The sequence below is a fragment of the Paralichthys olivaceus genome, chromosome 3, assembly GCF_024713975.1.
Source record: "Paralichthys olivaceus isolate ysfri-2021 chromosome 3, ASM2471397v2, whole genome shotgun sequence".
Taxonomy (NCBI): Eukaryota; Metazoa; Chordata; class Actinopteri; order Pleuronectiformes; family Paralichthyidae; genus Paralichthys; species Paralichthys olivaceus.
Window position 1 is genome coordinate 28,347,219 of NC_091095.1, and position 27,964 is coordinate 28,375,182.

The 27,964-nt window shown below is 40.3% G+C and overlaps 1 protein-coding gene across 5 annotated transcripts; it reads right to left on the reverse strand.

Annotated features, from left to right (window-relative positions):
* On the reverse strand, positions 1-27,811 carry smad10a (SMAD family member 10a). 5 transcript variants are annotated; one of them, XM_020105300.2, is made up of 13 exons: positions 27,472-27,811; positions 24,889-24,964; positions 20,098-20,341; positions 17,161-17,335; positions 16,982-17,005; positions 15,452-15,661; positions 11,874-12,131; positions 11,614-11,715; positions 9,309-9,362; positions 8,938-9,124; positions 5,598-5,766; positions 5,307-5,445; positions 1-4,272 (listed from the first exon to the last, which is right to left on the reverse strand). In XM_020105300.2, the coding sequence occupies exons 1-13, from the start codon at positions 27,473-27,475 to the stop codon at positions 4,061-4,063; spliced, it is 1,854 nt and encodes a 617-aa protein (XP_019960859.1). In that variant the 5' UTR covers positions 27,476-27,811; the 3' UTR covers positions 1-4,060. The 5 variants fall into 5 exon arrangements, with proteins under 5 accessions (XP_019960859.1, XP_019960858.1, XP_019960856.1 ...); XM_020105299.2 differs by having other exon boundaries at positions 11,614-11,712; positions 15,452-15,664; positions 27,472-27,810; XM_020105297.2 differs by having other exon boundaries at positions 8,938-9,121; positions 15,452-15,664; positions 27,472-27,810.
* Between the last annotated feature and the right edge of the window lie 153 nt (positions 27,812-27,964).

The window sequence follows — 27,964 nt, forward strand, 5'->3', positions numbered from 1 at the left end:
TGACGTTTGAATATTTTACTTTAATATCCAGTCAACATTACAAGAGCAGCACGTGTTTACAACGAAATAACTCCAAAATAATAATAACAATATTCTAGTGTAGCCAAATTCAGTTTTTTACTACCTACTTTTCAATCCTCTTTAAGTGTCCAAATAAACCCATGTAATGTTTTTTAAATGGTATGGTGTGTGTCGTCTCACATTAAAAAACAGTCTGGAATGATAAATGCGTTATCATTGGTTCTGGTTTGGGATGAAATCCAGAAATGTTTCACAATGTGTCCGGAACATTTATACTGAGATTAAAAAATGCATGAATTAAATATTAGAATATTTAACCCAAACCGATTTCTAAAGCTGTTGCATTTATCCCAAGCAAATCAAATGCATGACATAAACACTGAGAGAAACTGCCCTCTGTGCTAGTGCACGAACACACTACACTTCCCCTAATTGACAGGCTCTGTGTAATGGTTAGGGCCCCTACAGTCTCGGGGGAGGATGTGCTGCTGTAGACTGAGCACAGCTGTTGAGAGCAGATATAAAGGTTGTGATCAAGAAAGCTGTGGTCCCTCCTACAGTCATCATTACTGTACTCACATGCAAGGCTGGAAAAACAAATAACTTTCAGAACTTGAGCATTAAAGTGTAGTCCTGACTCAGTGAATGCCAATGTGACATAAATAACCTACAGTAACCTGCACATAGATACTCCACTTACTGGATCTTTTCCGACCTTCTGATTACTTCTGTAATCTCAACTCAATCCAATGATGAAAACAATATAAAAAAGTCAGTCATTGACTCTTTTTGGTAGTTTTCCCTCACTCTTTCTGAGGGTTAAGCACCATGAGACCAATTGTGATTTGTGAATACTTGATTGATTGATTGAAACATCTTCTAGAACATTTCCAGATGTGCTCCAAGTGCACTTGACCCAGGACCAGGTTTTGTTTTTGTAAAGGTCTTTACCCACCAAGGATGTGATGAATAAGAGCAGCCTATGGCAGGCTGTCTGAGGTCAGTTGTTGTGTAGCCTATGCTACTTTAGTGAACAGTTTGGTTTATGTCCTTTATTGTTATTCATGATGCAAAAACTAAAGGAAAAAAATGTACTTTTTTGAGAGGTGAAAATGAGAGGTGAGAATTAATTGCAAAAAAAGACCAGTGTAAGGTGCGAAACCCTCCCCTGCAGCAACACAAGCAGTCCTGCTTGGTGGGGAGCAGAACGCAAACCATAAACAGGACAATAAATATCTCATGTGAGTAGAACATTTTGTGTGGTTGACACAAAGTGGTCGGTTGATTCATTATTATTTTTTATTTGTTGCTAATGTAATCCGATCACACATTTACTGTGTCAAGTTTGTCTGTTCACACCTGGCATTAAAATGCATCCTAAAAGTGTCTCCTGTGACTACTTGAGATAGGATCTCACTTCACTGCTTTCTATGCAAATACACTTTTTTTGTTAAATTATGTTTTAACCCTGTCTCAGTATACAGATTTGTCTGAGGCTGATGGTGATGATGATGATGATGATGATGATGAGAGAGTTGGGAGGGGCTGAATGAATCGATGCAGTGCGTAAATCTAGATTTTACCCATGTGAGAAAAAAAACATAACTCATAACATGGTGATCAATGTTCATATTGCAGACCAATGTATGAGCTCTGAGAATCATAAAAACAATCATATTCATTGTAAAGCTGTAGTGGGTCAGAGGACATCTGCTTAGTAGGCAGTCCTTAATATGTGGCTGAGAACACATTTGCATTCATACAGCAATAAAAGCCCCACTGAATGTGGTCTGAGGGACCCATTGAGGAAACATTTGGTTGCATTCAGACCTGGACTTAGTGCTGACCACTGATCAGATAACTCTGGGTGGATTTTCATGAACAGGGTTTAAAACTGCAGGAGTGTGAACAAGTGAATTGATTATAGAGAGATCAGGACAATGATGATGACGATGATGGAGGTGGTGGTGGTAAATTTGCTCCGTATGTGAGAAAGCCTGCGTGACCATTATCCCTGAATATGGGCAGAGGAGAGCAGATAAATATGACATCTAGTTGTGGCGTTCATGCTAAGATTAGGATAGAGCCATATCATATGTTTACACTCACTAAAGACTAAGGCAATAAACAAAACTACTCAGGTAAAAACCAGTTTGATGAGCTACAGATACCTGAGGGGACTACAGAATATCATCATAGATTCTGAACAGCTGAAAACCAAATCACAATGTGCAACATCAATCTTCTTACAATCCAGTGTTGGTGCATCTATGACAACAAAAGGCACAAATCACAAATATGCATGTGTTAATGGCTGACCTTTGTAAAGCAGCGGCATTAGATGGTAAATGTCTCAGTTTCCTGACAGATCCAAACTACATGAGTCATCTCACCAATCATTTCTTCACCTCTGGATCTAGATCAACAGTCCATTTGCCACTGTGGTACAGTATAGATTTCAGACTAAATTAGATTCTTTTGACATTGATTAAACTGTCAACCCTGGTGTCTACCACAGGAGAGTCGATGTGCCTTTCGAAGTGTACATTAAATAATCACCACATCAAATTAAACTGGAATTCTCATTGAATCTCATTACTTCTGGGTAAGAGTCAAGCTGCTGTCTCGTGTTGCCAGACTGAAAGATCCATCATAACAATTTGAGCATTTTATTGGTGAAACTTTCATGGACTGTCGCAGTTGCCCCATAAGTTTACATTGTAGCCAATGCCACGTTGCGGCTGCCGGTGGAGGCAAACTACTACCAATTTTATTTTTAAGTACCATTCATTTACACACCCACATTTATCAACAAAGGGCGTACGTTGAAAAATAGTGGAATTCCCTTTTAAGATGAACTGCTAGTGACGTGCTAGTGATCCAAACTGATCAGACCAGAGTAGAGAAAGGCACTGGTGTCATATGCACAGGCTCGAGTCTGTACCAGAAGTACCCAGAAACTTCTTTGAAAAGTACACTCCGCTGTAAATCTGTAGAGTTCCCTATTAACAAATTCCAGTCAGTGTCTGACATCTCATACCCTTTCAGACTGACTGCAGACCTGAGCTCAGTCTGTCAATGTTGAACAAAGCGGAAAACTGAAGTGTGACTTTGCACTGTAGTAATGAGGTATTCTGGCTTTGGTGATTTCCACCAAGCATTTGGTTACATACAGGGTAGCACTGTTTACGGAAAACAACAACACTTCTTTAAAGCTAAATATTTTTGGCTTTTTAGACTTTTGGTACAAAAATAATATAGTCCGGGCTGAGCGTAATAAGAGGGATAACAGTTTGAGTTGAGATGGACATAGTGAAGAGCGCAGTACAAGCACACAGTTGACTTAACACTGGCTTCCTAACACATACTTCTAGATCACTTCTGCTGTAAGACATAAAGAGAATTGAAACACTGTTTGAATTCACTCAGACGTTTTTCTTTTCCAGAGGTATGCACTTGGTATCTGTCCAGGAGTGTTGTCACCTACTGGAATACATCATCTCTACATGTCTATCTATTCCATGAGTGCATGTGCAGAACACTCCTACAATGAGTAGAAATCCAAAATGCATATTGGAAAACTGGATTTCTGAAACGCATCCCTGCATTTGTACAGTGCACTGTCTTCAGTACAGAGACACACTGGTCAGAAGACAAACTCAAAATCTTTACCTTCACAGATCTAACTCATTAGCACTTGACTATAGATTGTAGACTAAAGCATTAGAAAAATCCCAAAGATATCACCACTTTTATGTCTGCGTTGCAGCTACAGACCATTTGGTTTCAGTGTTTGTGCGTGTGTGTGTGTGTGTGTGTGTGTGTGTGTATGTCTGTGAGACAGCATGAGTGATGTGTGCATTGATTGTTACAAGCATAATGTGTTGTTGGTCATTTTTGTCTTCTGTGTGTTTCTGATTAAATAACTTGTGTGTATCAAGACATATAGCATATTTGGCCTGAAGAAAAGAAATCCAATAGTGTGTCTGTGTGCACACATTGAGAGATCCTGATTGGAATTTGAACGCTGTCTTGGTCTTTAGTTAGCAGGCCCTGGGTCTGCCAATGGCATAGTGTGCAACACCTCATCCAGAAGTTGCAGAGCACGGTGCAGGTGGACTTCCACCCAGCAGGGGGTGTGTTTGATGCTCTGGCGAGGATAGTCAGGCCCCCAGCCTTTAACAAAGCTGAGTCGCAGGATACACAGTCGCCTGAGATCGTCCACACCGATCCCTGCTGCAGCAGACAGACCTATAATCACATAAGACCATGTTTGGTGGAGCTTATAGTCAGTCATACATATAGTTCAAGCTCAACCTAGTCACCATTAACTAAAGAGCACATGTACCCGCATATTATGTCACAGTTTAGTGGATGTGGAACAGCACACACACACTTAACATTTCCCAGGTAAAGAAATATGAGCTTTTTCTTGCTGTTTATTGAATCTATTTCACTAATGAAATACAAACCCTATTGTATGCATCAGTGATACACAGCACTGTGCCTCTGATGCAATGTGCAGTGTTGAGTGTGTGATTAGAGCACAGTGATGTCAACCATTCTTCTACATCAAGAAAATAAGTCATTATGTTAACACAACAATCAGCTATAATGTCCCTGTTAGAGGCCTGATGCTTAATGATAAAAATGATTAGATTAGATAAAAAAATGGTTGATGAAAAATTCAAACTTCCATTTCCAACATCAACACTCAAAAAAATAGTTATATTGTTATCTTTACCACACATTCACACATTCATATAGCTATACATCATCATATATGCTGTAGTCTTTTCAAGAAAATCTCTAAATGAAAATAGTGAGATATCTTTAAACCCGAAAACTCAGGAGCTGGAGGATTGAGATCATCCCTAAGTTGCATCTACAGACTCTTCTCACAAGCTGCATCAACCTTCCTCAGCACAGGGCAGCTGTAACTTAGAGCGGTGTTCGCCATTCCGCAATGCGAAGATACTGAACCCCAAATGTAACCCCAGTGCCATTCTCATAGAAAAAGTGCTGCCCATAGATGCACTGTATGAATGTGTGAATGGGTAAATGGCACAAACTGTAATGCAAAGCACTGTTAGTGGTCATCAAAACTAGAAAAGCACAAATATAAATCCTTTACTGTTAACAGCTTGTATGTAAACTGAGAAGCAAAATCTAAAATTGGCTTTGTATATTCTGGCTACTAATGTTGTGCCAATCGTACAATTCTGTAATTCTATCAGGCTTCCAGTATGTATGTCATTATCAAATAAAGTTTTAACAACACTTACTAACTGCAGGTGCAATGCCTCCAACACTGCCTGGACCAGGAATGTTTCCAGCCACAGCAGCTGCCTGTGCAGCAGCTGCGGCCTGAGCTGTTGCTGCCTGCTGTTGCATCTGTCTGTGGCACTGTCGCAGGTCAAACACCTGACCAACACACACACACACACAGCCTGCATTATAACACCAGAATAGGCCATCTGGAGAGGGTAGTACCATTCATTCTTCAAAACATGGTGTCAGCAAATAATAATCATTAATTCCGTGTGCGTGGGTGAGTGAGAAAGCTGAATTCAGACCTTGATATAGGCTCCAGGGTAGATTTTGTGCACTGCATCACCTGGTGCTCGGCCTGCCTCTCTGTCAAGGTAGTAGCTCTGCACAAACACAGCGTGGTCGCTCATACAGCGCATCCACACATCGCCCTCACCACGACACTCCAGCTGCACGCCTTTACCTATGTGTAACCTAGAACACAGAAAAACATCAGCACAGACAGGTGAAATAGTTAGTTGTTCTTCCTTCATGTATTTTAAAGGTTATTATTATTTCAGTTGGGATTTTTTTAAGTCACACAGCTTGAGATGGTTTAGTTTAGTGCAGTGAACAGGAGTTACGAGAGTCTACAGAGTAACAGGAAGAACTTGCATCTGAGGCTCAACAAAAGCTTCCCTCCGCTCTCCAATAGATATTTCCTCCTTTAAATTCAACTTCCCAGATTTAAATTAAGCCTCTGAGGTTTCAATAGAACTATTGATTTTAAACCTCTAGTTTTAAAGTTTTAAAAATCATATTCTGAAAGATGAATGTGTAAGCCTGGCCAAAGCCAATATTTTGCAGAATAAACATAGCTCCTTGTGGCAATTGACGATGCCACTGGGGTCCCCTAAAAGCAGCCAGAGTCAAACCACTCACTTTTCAGCATTATTTATTAGAGGACACCAGCCAGAGGACAAACTTAAAATTTAAACAAAACATAAAAGATCCGATAACCATTTCAGGTTCCTCGGCTCTTTGTCTGTGTGCTCTTGATGTGTTTCTCCTCATATGTCCTGACGTATTAATTCTGCTGCGAAGATCGTATGATTTTCTTTACACAAATACATTGTTGTCAGCTGTTATCACCACAAACTCTCTAAACATCTTCAACTGTGTCTTCCACTCATGGGATACACTTGGATTTTTTTCATTTTTGCGTCTGTCGCACCACTCCCTCGCATTGAATCCACCTGGTCCCTTGCTGTTTTCTCACTTGGAATTCTTCTGAATTTCTATGGTGTACTAGAAGGCCAAGCGGAGATAGTCTGAAGAAACTGCGGTAAATTATAGAGTATCTGCTCAATGCATGTCATTCAGTGCATAACATTCCTATGATATTGTTTCTTCCAAAAGTTCCTGCATGTATGCATGCAGTCATTTTGAGTATGAATCACTTTTTCTGATGCATGTGAAAAACATGCATCAGGAATGGTGTGTGTACACATGTATATGTGTCCGTTTCAATACATTTGAAATGACGAGTAATAGTATGTAATAGTTGAATTAACTAGTCTGTATGTAAGTGCACTTTTATATTAGCTTATTTTAAAATATATGATATTTCATTCATTTTGGATTATCTCCTATTTAAATTGTATATGGTTACACAATACTGAGCAGGACACAGGCTGAAAACACCTTTTTGATATACTCTTTGACAAAGGAATCTTTAGAAGTTAGACAAATTTACATCTGGCAACTAGATTTTCTTGTGTTTCCTGAAGACGTTTGTCTTCTTAGTCAAGGTGTGAATGGCTGTTGATACCTTTAAGTCGTAGACCCACCATGCTATTGTGTCAGTCATTAGGGTTGAGTTGGGGTGAGGTTGGGTGTTGAGCTGGGGAGAGAACTTAGGAGATTGAAGTGGCTGAAAGGTGGTGTCTTAAACCACCCCCTTTGTTAAGTGATGGTTTTTCCAGGTTGACAAAGATGGCTTCCTTACTCCACTTTGTCTTCTCTGGCTAAAATGCGTACATCAAAATTATCAAGAGTGTCCCTTGTCTTTTAGGTGTAAGTGAACTGCTGTGTCCTGGCATGAGGAACTGGCTCTCTTGTGCTGTGTCAGCTTTTTGTGTAGTGGTTGCCTTTGAAAAGACATTGCAACAATATGTAAAAGCACTTGTTGGAAAGGGATAAGGGAGCAGAACGCTGCAGCCTTTCAGACCATCTATAGACACTGACTCTGGACAACATGCAACCAAATTTATTTTAAACATACCAAGACATTTAAAGTCATACAAGCACAGTCTCAAATAAAAAGTGGGATTTCCCAATGGTGGTAGCTTTTGCAGTTTACTGCTAATTTGCTTATCCCCAGTGTTTACAGACAAGATACACAGAGGCTTGATCGCCACCTTGCTATGTAAAGTGCCTTGAGATAATGTATGTAAAGCTGCTTTTAGACTAGGGCTGCACAATATTAGGAAAACATGTGATATGCCATAACCTTGAATATCGCAATGACGATATGACTTGCGATAAAGTAACATAAACAGTCCCTGGCTGCAGACGCAGAGACCACAGAAATCTCCACAGCCGTGAGACGGCGCACAATCCCGGCAGCAGTGTCACCAAGTCCAGGACTGTCACCCAGGCAGCCATGCACAGCTACACTTAGCCCACTTAGAGTGTTCATTTTGAGTCTTTTCATAAATGTTTGGACCGTAAAAGGTTTTTTTGTATTTAAACATCTCTACTTACCTACAGGGCGATGTATGAAAGGTATTTAGAAATTAACAATAATATATGAAGGATTTCCGCTCCATTACATAGTCAAACTCAAGCTCATGGTTTTCTTATGTGGTCCTGATCACAGCCATCTTAGCTAATTTAACTTGTAAAATACTGATAATTAGTGTAAGAGAATTTTTCCCCCTTCTCATACATAATATCTGTCCACCATGAGGAGAATACAGCCTATCTCATTTCACACATAATCCCTTCTCTCCAAGCAATACCCAAGGTCAGTTTATAGATAAATGGCCAACTAGCAGTACATTGTAGTGTCTACATTGAAGGACTTACCCAATTTAGATACCCCAGACAGAGAGGCACCAACTCCAATTATTTTGCATGTTAAACCAGTGGCTAGACGTAAGGACACAATGTGATTTAGGTATGCATGCTTTCGTGGATGTGCTATCGGAATGGGTGATGCAAGGTGAGGGAGATAAATTGGGATGGTTTGTGAGACATCATCAGATTTTGGGGGGCTTGACAATTGCCTTATGTTACTCTGTTAATGTTGCTAGTGTTTCATCCTGGGTCTCTGATGTACATCAAGTTTGCAATAAACCCTTCTGTGTAAGACATCAGCTGCTGCCTGAGTTCTCCTTTCACCAGTTTACAGAAAACTTCCCTCACAATAAGCAACACCTGGCTCCACGTTAATGGGATTGGTTCCTTATGTATCTGAAGTATGAAACCCTGACTGTCATTGATTCACTTCAGTTAAAGCGGTAGTGCTCAGCCATGGTAGTGGCTTCTGTTTCACTTATATTAAAAAGCACCATATGAGCACATAGACAACGTTAAGAACTTGATTTTTTTAAAGGGGGGACTTTCAAGAGTCACAGCAGATGAGTGTTTGTCTTCACCTACCTAGCTCTCTCACTGGCATCTGTGCGGTGAACATTACTCAGCTGGCCGAGGCAGAAACGATCACCTCCCGACGGGTCAACGTAACCATCCACAGTCACAACAGGGCAGCTGGAGGGCACCTTAAACATCTCACCCACCTGAACATCCATTTCAAAGTAGGAGATAGAGCACCAAAACTCTGGTCCTGCTGTGATAAAAAGACCAGAGTGTGTGACAAACATCAATAGACTACGACGTGCCAAATTCCTCACAAATGAAACCAAACTATCATGTACAAATGTTTTTACTTTCCAGCCAGCTTAAAGGGTAAAAATACTAAATGAAATCAGAAGAAACATTATCATTGAATAATCAGCATAATGGTCTCTAACCTGGATGATTGGACACAGAAGGAGGGAAAGAGTTTGAGGCGTGATGCTGAGACCCTGAAAAATACAGAAATGTGTAGATCAGTCAGAAGCAGTAACAGAGACGTCTCTGTACAGACATTTTGGAAGGTAGGGGCTCAAATGAGAAAAAGTACACTTCTCATAATTATTTATTTTAAAAAAAGGTTTAACAAAATGTTAAATATAGTAGCACATCTCTGACTTATCAATTTATTTTAATACCCTCAAACAATTGTTTAATACTCAACAGTTCACATTGAGACAAGGGTCTTCTTTAATATCACTAGGTCCGAGAGCAGGAAACAATAAAGGGAACTATGCCACATTGTGCAGGTTTTCTATGCTACTAGTTTCTAGTTTATATTTAGAATAACACACACACACACACACACACACACACACACACACACACACAATAACTGGTGACAACATACAAACTAGCAGAATGAATAGTTAATAGATGAGGAGCCTACAATCAAAATGATGCAGTTGCTGTTTAAGGCAGGACACTAGAGGCAAGAAGATTGTTTTTTCTTTTACTGGTCAATTTTGAGATTTTGGTCTATTTTGCTTCCATGTCTTCTTTCACTCTAACGGAACGAAAACTTCCAAAAATACACATTCAGGTGGTGTTTGTTCTACTTCCCTCTGTCTGTTTGCATCTGTAGATTTCTCCTAAGTTCACAGAACAAGCTAATCTGCATATTTAGACAGAACATTTTCTCATGTTAGTCATTAAATGGGAGAGTTCTATGGTGATATGTTTCAGGTCTTTTTATTTTTTTTATCCTATTCACCCGCAGTGCAACGTGGCACATTTTAAATAGTTAAGGCATCATTTGCATAACAGGTTGGCGATTGTGATGACATTATTAGAAACAAATTTGACTGTATTCACCTGTAGTTTCTCCCCTACAGTACAATAACCTGTATGCTTTAACATATTACATTAGCTAGTAGCACAGGTGTGTATATTAGCAAGACACAAGTTAACTATATTTGTTTTGGTCCTTTGGATAATTAGCTATAAACTGGAGGCACTGGTAGCTTAGTCCTTTGTTCATCAAAACTCAGCTCCACACAAGCAATGAAAAACCACCACAACAGGGACAGGAGGTGGGAGGTGCTGCCTGCCTGCCTGACGTGACTGTGAGCTCACGAGGGGTGCACCTTCACTAGCCTCACGATTTAGGCCCAATCCCATTTCAGGTTACTGAATTTAGCTGCTCCTCTAATAACAATACATCCTGGCAGGGTTGCATAGAGTCCACTGCTAGTATCCTGAAGCTGTGTGCTTTTGATTAATATTGAAAAAATAATGCAGAGCATTCAAGTTTTTCAATTTCCATGGATGAATAGAGAATATCATTGATTCACCTGCATTAGCATAGATGTGATTAGGATATTATAGGTTTGTCACTTTAATAACTGAAAACAATAGCATTGGTATATATAAGATCTCAACAATGTTATTATAATGAGATCCCTGGCAACACTTTTTGTCGCTTCTGTTTACATTGACAACTACTGATGACGTGTCAGGTTGTAGCGATGACTTCTGATGATGTAATGGCTTCTTGAAGGGCTGTCCCAATTCATAGGAGAAGATTTCAACCACTATCCCTTGTAACTCTGTTTCAAGGAGCAAGATAACTCTAGAAAACAAGGGGTAGGGGTTGGAAGAAGGGGTGAAATGGGATTGGGCCTTAATGTGCATCTGTCCTGAAGCAGCAGTGGTTATAATTATTCAACGGGGTCCACATTCATGTTACGATGCATCTAAAAATGGAGAAATGTCCACAGCTCCAGTGCTCACCACTGTGTAGGAGAAGTGGTTTCATTTATTTTTAAAAAAGCACCCTGGAAAAAGGGCCCTTTCTCTAAAGGAAAAAAAAGGGCAGAGGCTCATGCCCCCTTTGTTGTCTATGTTTGCATGTGCCAGAGCAGCAATATATGTAAAATAAGGTCTTCAGTAGGGTTGTCAAAACTGTTGAGAAATTTTGGTATATCCTCACACATTACTGTATATGCCACTATATACCGTATTATGTATATAATGTATATTACAGTAATGTGTGAGGATATATAAAAAATTCCTTAACAAAAAGTATCAATACTTTTATATTTTTTCGATACTTTTTCGATATTTAAAACAACACATTTCCTATCAATTTCACTGTAGATAGCAAAACATAATATAATTGTCAGGAAATTTCCCAGAATTAAAGTGAAAGTCATGTGGAATTCTTTGGTTTGAAAGAGGTGCAGGTTTCAAAGCATATCTTACAGTGATGGTTTGGGTGATGGAGGGGAGGTTGTTGGAGATTACGCCCATTCTGCGGAGGTCCTATAGGAGTATAGGAGGCTGTGCTGCTGCCTGTCCAAACTGCTGGATTACAGCAAAAATAATGAATGATGAGTGTTAAACAATGTACAGTACAATTATTTACAAAGATTTTTAACACACACACACACACACGTGTATCTATTTATATATATACACACAAATACATATATCTGTGTATGAGTGCGTATTTGTGAACTCACTGTGGAAGACAGCCTGGCTCTGAGAGTGTTTATTGCTGCTGTATCCGTTTTTTCCATGTGAGTGAGAAGTAGGTAGGGAGGGTTGTTGTGAATGGGGGGGCTGTGAGGGTTGCTGGGCAGCCTGCTGCTGAGGTGGGGGTTGGGTTGGAGTCGGAGGACGTGGTACTGGGGTCATGACTTGAGACTGTGGGGATGCAGTTTGAAGACGGCCATCACTGTGACTGCCCTGTAGTGGCAGCATGGAACCAGAGCAGGAGACTGGAAAGACAACAGTTGATCACATCAGGCCAGACTTCAACTATATGACATGGACTGATAGAGATCGTCCAAGGAGGTGTGAAAGTAATTATTTTTCCAGATTCATATAAGGCGACTGTGACCTTTACCTTTGACCACTGAAATGTAATCACTTCATCTTTGACTCCAAGTGACTGATCGAAAGTTAAAGAAATTTCCTCAAGTCAGTGTTGAGATATCACATTTAAAAGGCCAAAAACATGATCTTTGACCACCGATATCTAATCAGTTAATTAAAATGAACATGTGTGCCATATTTGAAAGAATACCGTTGAGATGTTCACAAGGCAAAACAAGTGTTTGCAAGGTCACAGTGACCTTGACCATCAAATACTAATCAAGGCAAAGTGAATTGTGCCAGATGTAATGAAATTCCCTTAAGACAATTCTGATATATCACATTCACAGAAATGTGATGTCACTGTGACCTTGACCATTGACCTCCAGGCACCAAAATCGAATCGCTTTATCTTTAATTCCAAGTGAATGTAAATGGTTTGTATTTATATAGTACTTTTCTAGTCTTGATGACCACTCAAAGCGCTTTACAGTACAGTTTGCCATTCACACACACATTCATAAAGTGCATCTATTATCAGCAGGGGAAGACTGGGGATCAAACTACACCTCAGCCACAGCCACTCCTTGTTTGTACCAAATTTGAAGAAATTCCTGTACAGCTGATCTTGTTCATGAAAGAGATAAACAAACTTGGTGTGAAAGGATTCCTGAAGGCGTTCTGGAGATATCGTATTCACAAGGCAAAAACGGTGCTTTACGAGGTCACATGGCTGTGGCTGAGCCGTCGTCCTCCAACCAGAAGGTCGGAAGTTCAATTCCCATCTGCATTCCAAAGTGTCCTTGGGCAAGATGCTGAACCCCAAATTGCCCCATAGAACAACATTTTAAAAAAAAAGTGCTACTCTAGATGCACTCCATGTGTGAATGGGTGAATGGCAAACTGTAGTGTAAAGCACTTTGAGTGGTCTTCAAGACTAGAAAAGCACTATATAAATACAACCATTTACATTGATTTAGACATTTGATCTTTGACTACCAAATTCTATTCAAGTCATTCTTGAGTCCAACAGAATGTTTGAGCCACATGTAATGAAATTCCCTTTGAGCGTTCCTGAAATCAAAAACAATGTAAGGTCACATAACCTAATCTTTTGACCTTCAACCGCCAAAATCTAATCAGTTCACCTTTGAGTCTAAGTGAATGTTTGAAGACATTTCCTTGAGCTGATCACATTCAAGAAAAACAGAAAATATTTAGTGAGGCAACAGTGACTTGACCTTTGGCTACCAAAATCCAATCAGTTAATACAAGTTAATACTATCCAAGTTAATGTTTGTGCCAAATGTGAAAGGATTCCTTGATGGCTTTCCAGAGATATTACAGTCACAAGGGAAAAAATTGCCTTTTGAGGCCACCGTAACCTTGACCTTTGACCACCAAAATCTAATCAGTTGAGTCCAAGTGAATATTTGTGTAGAATTTGAAGAAATTCCCTCAAGGCATTCTTGAGATATGGCATTCAAGAGAATGGGATGGACCGACGAATAACCATAACCAAAACATAATGACTCTAGCCACTGACTGTCGCCGGCACGGAGGCATAAAAACTAAAAAAGAAACATATCTCTGGATGACAAAGTGAGCCACACGCATAGAAGACACCGATGAGTGTGTCAAGAGAGTTTTTCTGAAGGACATGTCTGAAAACGACTTTGAAGTGCACTGTACAACTCAGTATTTGGTTTTGTCAGTATGTCAGTCTCAAGAATTTAACCATTCAATTAACCCAACTTTCCCCAAAATTCTATCAAGCTGCACCAAATTGCAAACATTTAGGGCCTGATCTACTTAAGGTTTGCAAGTGTAAAAATGAGTGCAAACTTGATTCCACCTGCAAAAAAACATACAAGCGGATCTACTAACTGAGGATTGCGTGCAGAATAATATGCACTGTCCATATGCAATATCAGGCATTTCTACTCAAGGGGAGGAGTAGATGCAAATACTTTAATTTAGCCATGCAATGTGATTAACAAAGCCTGAAAATAATTGGGGTGCTTGTGACTGAGTCTATATTTAATATGTTTGAAAGGTAAGTGATAATTGGCACAGTGTTACACACAGATGGCTGCAGTTATTGTGGTAAGGAGGAGACGTCATGGAAGAAGACGGAGAGAATGTTTTTTTTCTGCTTGTGTTAGCATGTTTGGATTGACAGAATCTAAAATAATCCCTCTCTTGCCAGGGCACTGATGTCCATCGTCACACCACATACACAGTGGCGGAGATGGGGGGTGGCCAGGGGTCATCGTGGCAACACGTCACAGCCGTCAATTTAATTCAATTCAATTTTATTTGTATAGCACCAAATCATAATATACATTAATGCACCACATTTGTATAGTGTAAGCTTTGCCTTTACATACGTAACCCTATAATTTCTACTCAAACACATTTTTATGTTCATGTAATAATGATTTTTATGCCACCTCACAATTATCACAGGTTTCATCCTGGCCAACCCACTGAAAGTGTTCTGGCTCTGCCACTGCACATACAGTGCTGACCAGCTGCATGTGCACTCCATGTGGGCTACAATGGCCCTTGTGTCGCACCTCACCGCTCGTGCCACAGAGGAGACACAGCTCTCACCTCCTGCACAATATTGGTCAGAGGCATCTCTTCCACGGGCCCCCACCTGTTTTATTTGCCAAGGTTTTATATGAGCTATTTTTCTTTTTTCTTATGTGCTGCCATCTTCTCTTAATTTCATCATTTTTTGTTTTACCCACAGCATCTACTTTCTCACAGATACTCTCACAGATACTCTCCCAGATCGCGTTTCTTTGAGGTATATTAATATTTCTTTGCTGTAGCTCAACATGTTTGTCTGCCTCTTCCACTAACACCTCCAATTCCATGGCATTAAATCGCTTTGAGCTTCAGGTCACTCTGCTCTACATAACGCTCCATGGTGGAAACCAGTAACAAAACACTAATTTAAATACTACTTCCTCTACACTGTTTACACCTGTTATCATTTGTGCAATGATTTTTAGTAAATCACCCGCAAAACGCTCCCACCAAGGGCCCTTGGTCCCTTAAACATGCCTGATTGATTTTGATTAAGATCTATGATTTACCCTTTCAGGAATCAAATTTTTTTTTGAAAATGCCAAGTTTTTGTGTAAAGTATCGAACAAATGCAGATGAAAACATAACTTCCATGGTAGATGTAAGATGTAGATGAGGAGCTGACCTTTGGGTGAAACAGGCAGGTTAGTGTATCTGCTGACAGGTGGGGGTCCATGGGGCTCAGACGACAGCTGTGGGGGAGGCAGGGGTTGACCATAGTGGTCTGGAGGAGGCAGCTTCAGGGCCGTTTGATGGTCAGACAGAGGCATGCCAGGTGGAAGGTCTATCTGTATACAGTCATGGATGTATTCCTCTTTGATGAGGCCGCCTGGTGCTGCTGCAGGAGGTCAAAGTTTGGTCATTTACAAGCATGCACAGACATTAAATGAATACAGCACAAAATCTAGTAAGGATAAAATATCAAAAATATATTGCATGCACTGTAAAGGCAATTTTGTGATATGAGAGTTCGAAACAAACATTCTTGCTGCTCAAGTAATTAACATTCAACATTATAGAAGTAAAAGATAAAGTGATTATTGGTTACTCATAGCTAAGTCTGGTTGAAGTCTTCCCATTTTTTATTCATATTTTCTCTGTTTGTTTGTGTCAAGCAGGTTTTACATTATCCTTGCCCCACCTTTTCCTCAAACTCCTCAAAAGGATTATTTTGTAATTCTAACAATGTATAGGCTAGACCAACTCAAATTACAAGACATTTGACATAGGTACATAAAAAAGTGTTGGCGTTTCAATCCCCCCATTCCCCGTGTGTCGAAGTGTCTTTGAGCAAGATACTGAACACTAAATTGCCCCTAAAGGCTGTGCCGACAGTGTGTCTGTGATGTATGATAGATGCTCTTTATCAATGTGTGTGTGAATGGCAAAACTGTAATGTACTGTAAAGCTTTTTGAGAGCTCATCAGGTCTTGAAGATACTATATAAACTACAGACCATGACCACATCAAAGGAGAGTAGGATTAGACGACTCAAGCAGCGGTGCTAATCTAATCTAATCTAATATTTTTAGATTTGACTTTGTTTTCTGTTTTTCTTTTTTTTATATATATACAATATATACTTGCACAAACACCAAAGCAAATTCCTTGTATGTGTAAACCTACTTGGCAATAAACCCTGATTCTGATTTTGATTACTGTAATGAAGACAGAAAACAAAATTATAGTCTGATCTACTCTTGCCCTAATTTACACATTCACACAATCTGCAATTTCTTGCCAGCTATCCTTGTCCTGCATTAAGCAGCTGTAACTGTGTTGTTCCTCGTCTATGAAAATATATTGCTTGTCCATGTCTGTGATCATATGCAAAAAAACCTGGGTTGACTTACCAGGCTGACAACCAACATCATGCGACCTCTTAGCCTGACTGGGCTTGTTAGGTTAGGATAATGGAAAGATATCCTGGGTATGTTGAACTCACTTAGTAGTTAATGCCCCAAGTAACTGTTTGACCCTCATAAAGTAACTGGCTGGACTTCAATTAGTAGTTGGCTATGTGGCCGACAGTTGGCACATGTGGAAAGCAGTGGCTCTGTCCATGTGTTTAAACTGACCTAACAATAACATGCATGAGTGTTGACATGACAATAAACCTGAATGAAGTCATGATGTGATGTTGAGTATAACTCACCTGTGTTTTGAAGGCTGAGACCAACTGTTAGAGAAGACAGAGAAAACAAAGATTACATAAATGTAAAAATGAAGCATCAGAGTTTGTTAAACTATACTTGCTATTTTGTATAAATGATCAAATTAGCACAGAGATCGTAAACCCCACTCTGAGTTGTTGAGAGTTTGAATCTGACCTACCGATGCCTGGAGACACTACCCTCTCGTAATGGTAGGGGTTGACACACACATTGTCATACTTCAGGTCAAAGGCATACTGGCAGAACTTGACATGCTTGAGTTCATTCTTGTGGAGGTCAGGCCAGCGCCACAGCCTTGCATAAATCACATGAGGAAAACCTTTCCTCCCTGCCACCTGAAGAGAGAGCACAGCATCATTACAGTGTTAGAATTACAGTTTTATTGACTCATCCATCCATCAGTGGACTGTAATTTTTAAGATATTCTGTAAACTCTCAGATGTCTACCAGCTGTCTGTCTGAATGCTTGGAATACAACCGACATTTATGTTTCCGCAGACTGCCATAGCTTCGACATGATGGGGAACCACTGACTTTCTGGTTAGTGGACGACTAACCTTCTACGCTACAGCTGCCCTGTTATGCAGTTTATCCTTTAAATGAAGTAGCGGTGTCCGTGTGTCGTGCTGTGTCTTGTGTTACAGATAAAAGATTTTTTGTGAAGTGCCATGACTTTTTGCACATCATTATTTATGTGTAATGGGGAGAGACTGTTCTGGAAGATATGGCCTGATGGGGAAGCACCAGCGAGCACAAACAGACTTCATAGCCTAAATACATGTACTTCATCAGACGAACCATATAATTGTTTGTGATATTACGCAAACTGTGCAGGATTTTGCTTTTTCTTGATATGATGGATGATAAAATATTTGCACAGTGTGTAGAGTGCCCATTAACAGTCACTTACTGAATAATTCCAATGATTGTGTACAGTGTATATACTTGGGGACAGTGTATATACATGTTTCATTTTTAAGGTCTTGACCTTCTATGTGCCTTGAGAGAATGTATATTATGATTTGGCGCTATACAAATTTAAGCGGTCCTTCAGACCAAAAACAGCTGTGCACTAAAACAATGTTGGTGTAGTTTCAGGGACCATGAGAAATGAAAAAAAGATTAAGGAGGCAATAGATTCTGAGCTGTTTATGATGCTGTCATAAAGGTCTTTACAAGTCCAGTTGTCAATTCAGCACAGTTACCTAAGCCATTTTCAGACATGACCTCTGGGTAATATCTGGAGAATTGGCTACAGAGTATACCCAGAGTCTACCTTTCACACATGCACAACACAGCTGGAGGTTCTATGCACAGACGCATTTACAACTGCAAAAAATACTCTGCATTATTCAGGCAAGAGATTTTGTTTACAGCACCCCAACACCATCATCAGCTCTTATTACCACAAACTCTCTAGACATCTTTGTTGGTGTCTTCTACATGTGAATCACCCACTCGCACACTGCGAATCCATAGGGGAATCATCTGTTGTGTTAACTTTACACTAGGAGGTTAGGCAGATAGTCTGCAGAAAATACGGAGCATCTCACTCAGACATTTGCTTTCACACATGCACCGCCTCCGGAGAAAATACAGTAAATAAGAAAACGTGATCTCCGCAACAGAATGTATACTTTACATCTGCCTCCTACATGATGTGCTACCGCTTGACCAAATGCTCTGGAGATTTCTGTGTTTTTGTGAATGCATCTGACCTGATAATCTCCAGCTGCATTGTGTATATGTGAAAGGCAACCTCCAGAGGAAGTCCGAAACCCAACTGTGCTGACATTCTCAGGAGTTCATGTCCTGGCTTTGGACTTAAAGGTACAGTGTGTAGAATTAAAGGAGAAGTTCATTTTTTTTCAACCTGGACCTTATTTCCAGCATATGGTATGTAGATCTACTCACCCATAAAGGTTTGGAGTAACTTGGAGTCCTTCGGACGCTTTTAGATCCACACGTGATCGGCGTATATCCATACAACGCAAGTGATTGGGGCATCCACAATACAGCCTCTAAATAACGCATTATCTGCCACGAAACTCTTTATTTACTATGAATCGCCAGCACTAGTCCCCTGTGAATCCAAGTTGCTTTGTTTACATCCCGGGCTTTCACTGGGGTGACGTCACCGAGGCGCGCAGCACAGCTGACGATCAGCTGTGTTTGTTTACATGGAGAGTAGGACTCCAAGTTACTCCAAACCTTTATGGGTGAGTAGATCTACATAACATATGCTGAAAATAAGGTCCAGGTTGAAAAAAACCGAACTTCTCCTTTAAGTGAAATCTAGTGGTGAAATTGCATGTTGCAGCTGAATACCCCTCACCTCACCCTCCCCTTCCAAACCCGTAAGAAAACCTGTGGTAGACTTCAGTTGTCATAAAAACTCAAAAGGTGTTTAGTTAGTCCAGTCTGCTGTTAAAAACATGGCAGCATCCAAAGAGAGGACCCCCTTGATGTAAATCTAAAGTATTTAAATATACAGAGCCCATTCTAGGGTAAAGATTTTTAAAATTTTGATGAAACACACTAGTGAAAAAGAGCTTTATTTTATATTTGTGCCAATAGATCCCTTTCGTTTAAAGGGATGAAAATGTAAACTGTAAGGGCATGGTCAGCGCTTTGAACATTATATCATATTATATTCCATATATTATATTACAAGCAAATGTTCCAGCTTTCACCAAAACGGGTTTGTGAATGCACACCCATGACCAGTCCAAAGTGCAGGGAGATGGGGATGAGAAGGGTTAAGGGAAGGGAGTAGATGTTACACTGTATAATTGGGTTTGGGTTGGCTCAAATTTGTAAACACATATAGTTGAATTGCACCTTCACCATAACCTACATGCTGTATATGATTGATGGAATGTTGCCATCTGCTGGATGTATTATGAAATCAAATGAACAGGCTCTGAAGTTCAAATATACGAGCTGAATATTTGAACCCCACAAAATGGTAATGAGGTTAGTCTTAAAAAGATATTAAAAAGACAGTAGTTTTTAATAACTATGTCTTGACTCAAAATATAGAACATAAAGCAAAAATGCATAACATAATAAGCCTGTTTATGAGAGGAGGACTGACCTGCAGTCGTCCATCCAGTGTCCTCTGGATGGTGACGCACTTGCTTGGATGGACACCATTGGTGGTAATGGCAGTGATGAGCGAGTCCAGCTCATCCTTCTTCTCCTTTAGCTTCTTCACCAAGCTTTCGATGGCACGTTTGGCGAAGCCCTCATTCTCCCCACCCTGTCGATGGCACATGAGGCTGTGGACGATGCTGAGACAAGCGTCATTGCTGCTTGGAGGGTTCACTGACATGATGCTGCTGCCACAAGACACAAGAGGAACCCTCAATACACTTAATGAACATATGCATAGATATGCACAGCAACAATAAATAACAGCAATTCATCTATTTAAATATATTTCACTAGGTTTTTTCTGTCTCAGAGAGAGAGGACAAAAATAGTTGTCACCAGTTTGGAAAATTGGAAATTTAAGAAAGGGACATGTGATGCTGGATTCAATCACTGGAAAAATAAAGGAAGTGTAGGAGATACTTCAGCTGCTAGTCCAAACTCAAAAAAACTGTGTTCAACATAACAGAACAGACAATAAGAGCATGGAAAGTTTGACACAGAAAAAGTTACCAGAGAAGGCAAAGAGTAAGGGGTTTGTAACCCTAATAAATCCAGTGGAATTCATAATAATCCTCTAGTTAGTACCACTGCTCCTAAGCACAGTAAGGACAGAGACACACCCTACAAACAATCAAAGGACACAAAACCTGTTATCCTGGTGTATCTGTTTTGGCCCAGTTCAGACTGGTACAACAATTCACACCTGGCATTAAAATATCACAATATCAGGTCTATATGCAAATATGTAATTACTGTTCACAAAGACTTGGATATGTAGTCAGTCTGCCTATACAGATGAGTCTATTGTCAGTTTGAGTGTGTGTGTGTGTGTGTGTGTGTGTGTGTGTGTGCGTGCATGCGTGCGAGAGTGTATGTTAAAGGGAGAAAGAGAGTCAGTGTGAGAATGAGATAAAGAGAGAGGAAAAGAGTTGGGCCAGGAATGGTTTGGTAAATCAATGCACATGGCTTTGCAATGAAAAATGATTTTACTGATTGTTTTTTAAAATGTTAAATATGTTAATTTTGCATTTATTCCCACAACAAAAAACACATGGCCACATGCACACCAGAACAGCTGAAAATATGGTCTGAGTGATTGGATCACACAAGTACCTGGTTTGAACGGGGTCTATGATACATACAGCATGTGTGACTAGGGCAGAATGTGCCACATATGCGTCTATAAGCAGATGGCAGAATGGTATTCTCAGGTTTGTGCCTTTCAGACAGTCACCCAGAATTAGGATAGTCAAATCAATAAATTGACTTCCATGTGTTTAAAACAACACAGTCTCTGATATGGCTGCATTAAAGACAACCACACAAGAACATTTTCTGATCCTCAACCTGTGGCTGTTGCATCATCCCCCAAGAGGCAAACCCATCACGTGACTGGAGGCTGAAGCACAAGCAGGCAGCAGCATGTCAGCAGCCGGTCAGCGACCTATCAAGTACTGAAGCAAACTAGAGATGCCGACCATGGTGACGACCAAAGTATCAAACATTGTTGCAGATTCTCAAGGAAATGTAAAAGACTACAACAAGTCAATATGTAAAAGGACCAGAGGAAAAACACCACAAATTTAGCTTTTTCAAAGAAATTAGAGAGGTCATGTTGTGTTAATATGATTTAATAAGTGTCATCTTTGAAAGCCAAGTGAATTATAATGCTGTGATGTAATGCAGATGAGCTCAGGACAATTCTCCCGAGCGAACGACTAGCAATTATCATTAACATTAACATTGACGTGACCTTTTTACCCCAAAGCACGACATATTGGCTCAGTACCATCTCTTTTTTATGAACTTCTGTGACTGCAGCAACATGCTAGAATTTCTCTCACACAGACACTCACTTCACTTCCTGCAACAAAGCTGCAAGACTGCATCACATACTTGGGGGGAGGGAGTAAAAGTCTGAAAAAATATAAACGTTTTCTATGAGTAAATGTAAATACAAGATTTAGAATTAAAAGCACTCAATTATGAAGACAATGTCACTTAAATCAATCAATCAAATTTTATTTGGATAGCCCATATTCACAAATCACAATTTGTCTCATAGGGCTTTAACAAGCTGTGACATCCTCTGCTCTTAACCCTCAACTAGAGGAAGGAAAAACTAACAAAAACCCTTTTAACAGGGAAAAAAAACGTAGAAACCTCAGAGAGAGCCACATGTGAGGGATGCCTCTCCTAGGACAGACAGAAGTGCAATAGATGCCACGTGTAATGGAGAACGTCAGAGAAATAGTAGAGTAATTACAGCATTGGTTAGAGTAAGTAGTTTGTAGCATGATGGAAGGTAGATGAATTGAGGAATCATTGTCAGTAATGGTCGAGTATCTAAGGAGACATATTGTTTATCAAGCAGTCTTTGTCAGTTGTAATCATAGTCCATGATCAGCTGGAAATGCTGATCATGGACTAAGTATTTTTGGTACAAGGTACAATGGTACAAGGTATCTCAAGCAGACGCAGAAAAACTAGTCCACGCATTTGTTACTTCAAGGCTGGACTATTGCAACTCTTTGTTATCAGGTTGCTCCAATAAGTCTCTTAGGACTTTGCAGCTAATTCAGAATGCTGCTGCACGTGTTCTAACAGGAACCAAGATCAGAGATCACATCTCTCCCATTTTGGCTTCTTTACATTGGCTACCGGTTAAATCCAGAATAGAATTTAAAATTATCCTCCTTACATACAAAGCTCTTCATGGGCAAGCACCATCATATCTCAAAGAGATACTACGACTCCAGAACACTACGCTCTCAGAATGCTGGGTTCCTTGTGGTTCCCACAGTCTCCGAAAGTAGATTGGGAGCCAGAGCTTTCAGTTATCAAGCTCCTCTTCTGTGGAACAAACTACCATTTTGGGTTCGGGAGGCAGACACGGTCAACACTTTTAAGAGTAGACTTAAGACTTTCCTCTTTGATAGAGCTTATAGTTAGGGCTGGCTCAGGTCAGCCCTTAGTTATGCTGCTATAGGATAAGACTGCCGGGGGATATGCCCCCCACTTCCTCTCTCTCTATTATCATCCCCATCTCTAAACATACATGTCTTCTTCTTCCCTGGAGTTTCTGTGCTCTCTCGTCCAGCAGGTTCTCATGGATCATGGCTGCTCCCTGTATTGGATTGTGGTTGCCACTAATACCACGGCCCTGCCTGACATCCACTCTTGTTATTACTATTAGTCATAATTCCATGACATTAATATTAACTTGTGTATTATTGTAGCATTGTTACATATTACCACAACTGCTACTGTAATCATTGTTTTTCATTGTAATAGTACAATATGTTTCTGTTGCGTTGTTCTGTACACGTGACATCCATTGCATGTCTGTCCGTCCTGGGAGAGGGATCCCTCCTCTGTGGCTCTCCCTGAGGTTTCTTCCACCTTCTTTTCCCTGTTAAAAGGGTTTTTTGTGCGCAAGTTTTTCCTCACCCGAACCGAGGGTCTAAGGACAGAGGGTGTCACTACCTGTACAGATTGTAAAGCCCTCTGAGGCAAAATGTGTTTTGTGAATTTGGGCTATACAAATAAAATTTGATTTGATTTGATTTGTTTATTATCAATTGTCTCTTTCTTTTTACAGACTGGCCACTGTTGTTAATCAATTCCTTTCGTTGATTAAAAAAATCAATTATTTTACTTAAAAGAAAGATTTTATATATATATATATATATTGCTCAACATCCAGAACCTTTTTTCTTTCTATTGGGGTATCGAAAGCAGTGTCGAGTATCATTTTTTAAAACCTGTATCATATCAAGTCTAACATTTTGGTACTGTGTCAACCTTATCCCTGACCCATTAAATTTTAAAAGTCACATTCTGTGCCTATGCCAAGATGAAAATGAAAACTCACATGAGCTTACACTACAACATGGAAAATAAGACCTGATCCAGTGCCATTCACAGCATGTCCATGAATCCCTGTATCTATGTGGCAACATAATATAACTTATGCATATCAGTTTGACTGACACACAGTCCAGTAATATTGGCTGTCTGAAGAGACCCTAGAAGTCCACACCAATATTAGATATATAATAATTATCTTGTTATAATATAGTTACTACAGAAGTATGTTCACAACTGCAAGCCAAACCATGTCCACATAAAGTTTAAACCTGGTTGGTTGTGGAGCCATGACAGCTACCATTCCATCATCAATTCAGGCCAAATCCTTGCTGTCATCACAATATATTGGCACATGTGCCATTTTGCTTACAGTTTTGGTCATTTGAAAGTATTCTCCCGCCATTTGCATATCTTTGTCATTTGTGTTTCCTATCATTTAATTTATTTTTTTATGTTAAGTGTACAGTATACTATGCTGTTTTACTTTTTACTTTCCATCCTTAATTTTAAAATCCAATCGTTTACTTTGAAATCCAGAAATATCACGTACAACTGAAAACCTAACAGAAGAAGAAAAAAGTAGTCGAAGACAAACATCAACAGCACACAGCATGATTGGAAGGAAGCAGCTGTTGGCAGGCAGTGATGCCAAATGCAAAAAAATAGAATGCAGTTGTGAATCATCAGAAAAGTCTGTGAATGAAATGAAAATAATTTGGACGTGGACACAAGACAAATGTGGAACACCAACCAGTGTCACCTGGAGCACGTGGAGACTCTCCTCCTGATTTTGTAGACTGATATGGTTGTATTTTAGTGGGAGTAGCTCTGGTAACTAGAGCCAAAATACTTTCTTGCTTACCTGGTATTAAGTTGGTCAGCCAATGAGTGACCAGAAACTTCATTGGCATCGTGATGGCCCAGCTCTGAATCAGTCCCTGTTGGTAGAGCAGGTAGATTAGGAACTAGTGGATGCTAGTTAGGTGTGCTGCACAAATTTTACAGCTGTCGGAGCAGTGAGGGTAGTACAAGTGTTTAGATCCTTTACCAACATCATTCAAAACCTTCACTCCAGTAATTGCATATAATATAGCTGTAAGAGACAGATTCAAAACAACATAGTCTAAATCTGTGTAGCAATTAGAAATACAGTTGTAGCTATAAATCCGACAAACAGTTAAAGGTCCAGTGTGTAAGATTTAGGTGAAAGGGATCTATTGGCAGAAATTTAATGTAGAATAATCCTCATTATGTTTTCACAGGTTCATTTCATCTAAATTGTATGAATTATAGTTTTCTTTACCTCAGAAAAGGCCCTTTTTATTTAAATACTTTATATTTACATTGAGGGGGTCCTCTCTACGGAGGCTGCCATGTTTTTTTTTACAGTAGTCCAGACTGGACAAACTAAACCCTGAGTTTTTATGACAATTGAAGCTACCACAGGTTTGTTTTCTTGTTTGGAAGGAGAGGGTGAGATGAGGAGTATTCAGTTGCAACATGCATCTTCACAACTAGATGTCACTAAATCCGAAACACTGAACCTTTAATTTAAAATTTAAAATACAACCATGCAAATAACAAAGCATTCTGTCTTGGTCCCCACTTGACATATACGTTGAATACGACAAATCAGTGACAATATCTTTTACAGTAAGTCAATTTAAGGGGCCACAGGACACATTACAGCCAGACTGTATATAAAGTTGGACAACATGATTGCACACTCTATATGCAGCGCTTCCTCTGTCATTTATCATGCAAGCACAGTTGTCAGGGGCTCAGTATTTTGCCCAAGGACACTTTGGCACACAGAATGGGGAAGGCTGGGATCAAACTGCCCACCCTCTGACTTTCGGACAACCTGCTGTACTCCTGAGCCACAGCCTTGGTCGCCATCTGATGGCCGGCTGCAGTATAGTTCATAAATCCTGCCTCTTTTATGTCCCTTGTGCGTAGGACATCAACCATGTACACATCATATACATTTTTCTGAAAGATGGTTTATGTCATTTTAGTTAGTTCTTATAACACTGATGTATGCTCAATTGCTCATGTTTGGTTGAAATTAGTTATTGCTATAAAAACAGTGTGAAATGTCATAGCTGAGACTGACCCACGATTGGTCAAATAAAATTTGCTACCTCTGCACTCCAAATGTGCAAGATGGCAACGTTTTGCATCCAGGCTATTTTGGCTTCATTTCTGGATAGGGAAAGGAAGTGTCGTCCAACTTTATATTAAGTCTATGAATACGACATGAGCACATAGGATCTTTTTTTCAGGAACAACAAGCTCAAATCATTATCCTCTGTATGCTTCTGAGGATAGTGGGGGCTGCAGAGTCTCTGGCACTGTTATTTTGTAGGTCTGGTCCTGAAAACCACAGCTTTATTCATCAGGCATCTGAAATAAATGAGTTGCCTTCAGGCTCAAAATCCAACTCTAAAGATATAACCCAGACTTTGTGAAGGTCCACAACACATATGCTGCAAATGTGTTTCAGCATTATTACAGTCTACTATAACAGTCTACTCCAAGCATCGACAGTAGTGGAGTTTCTTATACTGAAGGGCCTCTCCTTTTTTACCATATTATATATATTGACCTTATTATATGCATTACAGTGCTGAAATATTGTTATTATATCTTAAAATGCAAATAACATTTAACACCCTGTCTATTTCATCCTGTCGTCAGATCTATATGCAGCGCCTCTCTCCATGGTGTGTATACTTTGGATTTGCATTTGAAATGATGCTCTTTATTGAGAAAACTTTAAGAGGCTGGAGTCTTTGGTTTTAATCACAAATGTCAAAAACACATTCAACATTGTCACTTATGAGTATTTGCTGAATATCTTCAGCCTCTAGGATATATTGGAAAAAATACTGTTGAATCCTTTTTGAAGGCTCTATCTAGCATAGAATAGGATTACTCGATTACTCTTCCTACCCACGTCTCCTCTTTAGCCTACTGTGCATAACACAGGCCTAGACCTCTCACACTTGAGATTAAAACTTCCATCAGTGCGATGAGACAGGAAAACGGTGGCACGCTGTCTGTTCCATGTCTGCCTGACACAACCTGAGCACTTTCCAGGCCAGCACACTCACCCCCCTGACATCCCACATCGGTTAACATGCGTCACGCAGTTCGCCGTCTCTGCAAGTACCAGCTCATAAAACACATTAACACGTCTCCACGACTCATTCATCGGACTCGTTCCAGTCCAACTAACCCCAGGAAGTGAGAACAACGCATGGACCGCGACGGTGAAAGAGTGAGACAGACGAGAGCATTTGTTGCGGATACATGCAACAATTTAGCAAAGCTAGAGGGACTGACTTCCCCCCGGGTTCTCGGTGCCTCGGTTGTTTGGTCTCGTCATGATAGTGGGGAGAGCGGGAGAACGACGGGACGGAGATAAAGAGCTTGTACTTACACATGAGCCGGAGAGGGGAGGAGAAGTGAGACAGACAGACCTCGGAGTGTCCGACAGCTCCCTCCGTCCTGTCTGTGCTGACCGCAGCTGCCGTGTGTGTTTACACTCCTTTGTATGAGCCCTGTGTGGCTCCGTGTTCACACGGCAGACGGCTCTCAGATACTTCCTCGGATATATAACCCGCTACTGTTTATTTCTCATATGTTTGCACTTCGCGAGCTCGGTGTTCCGCTGCGGTTTTATCATAACGGCCCCGCCGTGTCCTCGCGCATCCTGCCCGTTCCTCACGCGCACGCCACAATAACAATAGAGGGGAGACGTCGTGCTCGCCAGCGTCTCGACATGCTGCAGCCAATGGACAGTCGGGTTTCACAGGGGCTCCCGCTGCCAGCCAATCACGAAGCGCCTCTCACAGCAGGGCCGCGAACCAGGGTCTGTCTGGCTCGGTGAGATTGACAGGCCCGCGAGACTGTTTCTTTAAGGTGGCGCCGCT

Excerpts from the sequence above, each read along its gene's own strand:
- smad10a (XM_020105295.2), bottom strand. Across the intron at positions 17,336-20,097 it reads CACTGGATGGACGACTGCAG|GTGGCAGGGAGGAAAGGTTT; the intron begins GTCAGTCCTCCT and ends CTCTCTCTTCAG. Across the intron at positions 4,273-5,306 it reads AGGCATTGCACCTGCAGTTA|GTCTGTCTGCTGCAGCAGGG; the intron begins GTAAGTGTTGTT and ends ATGTGATTATAG.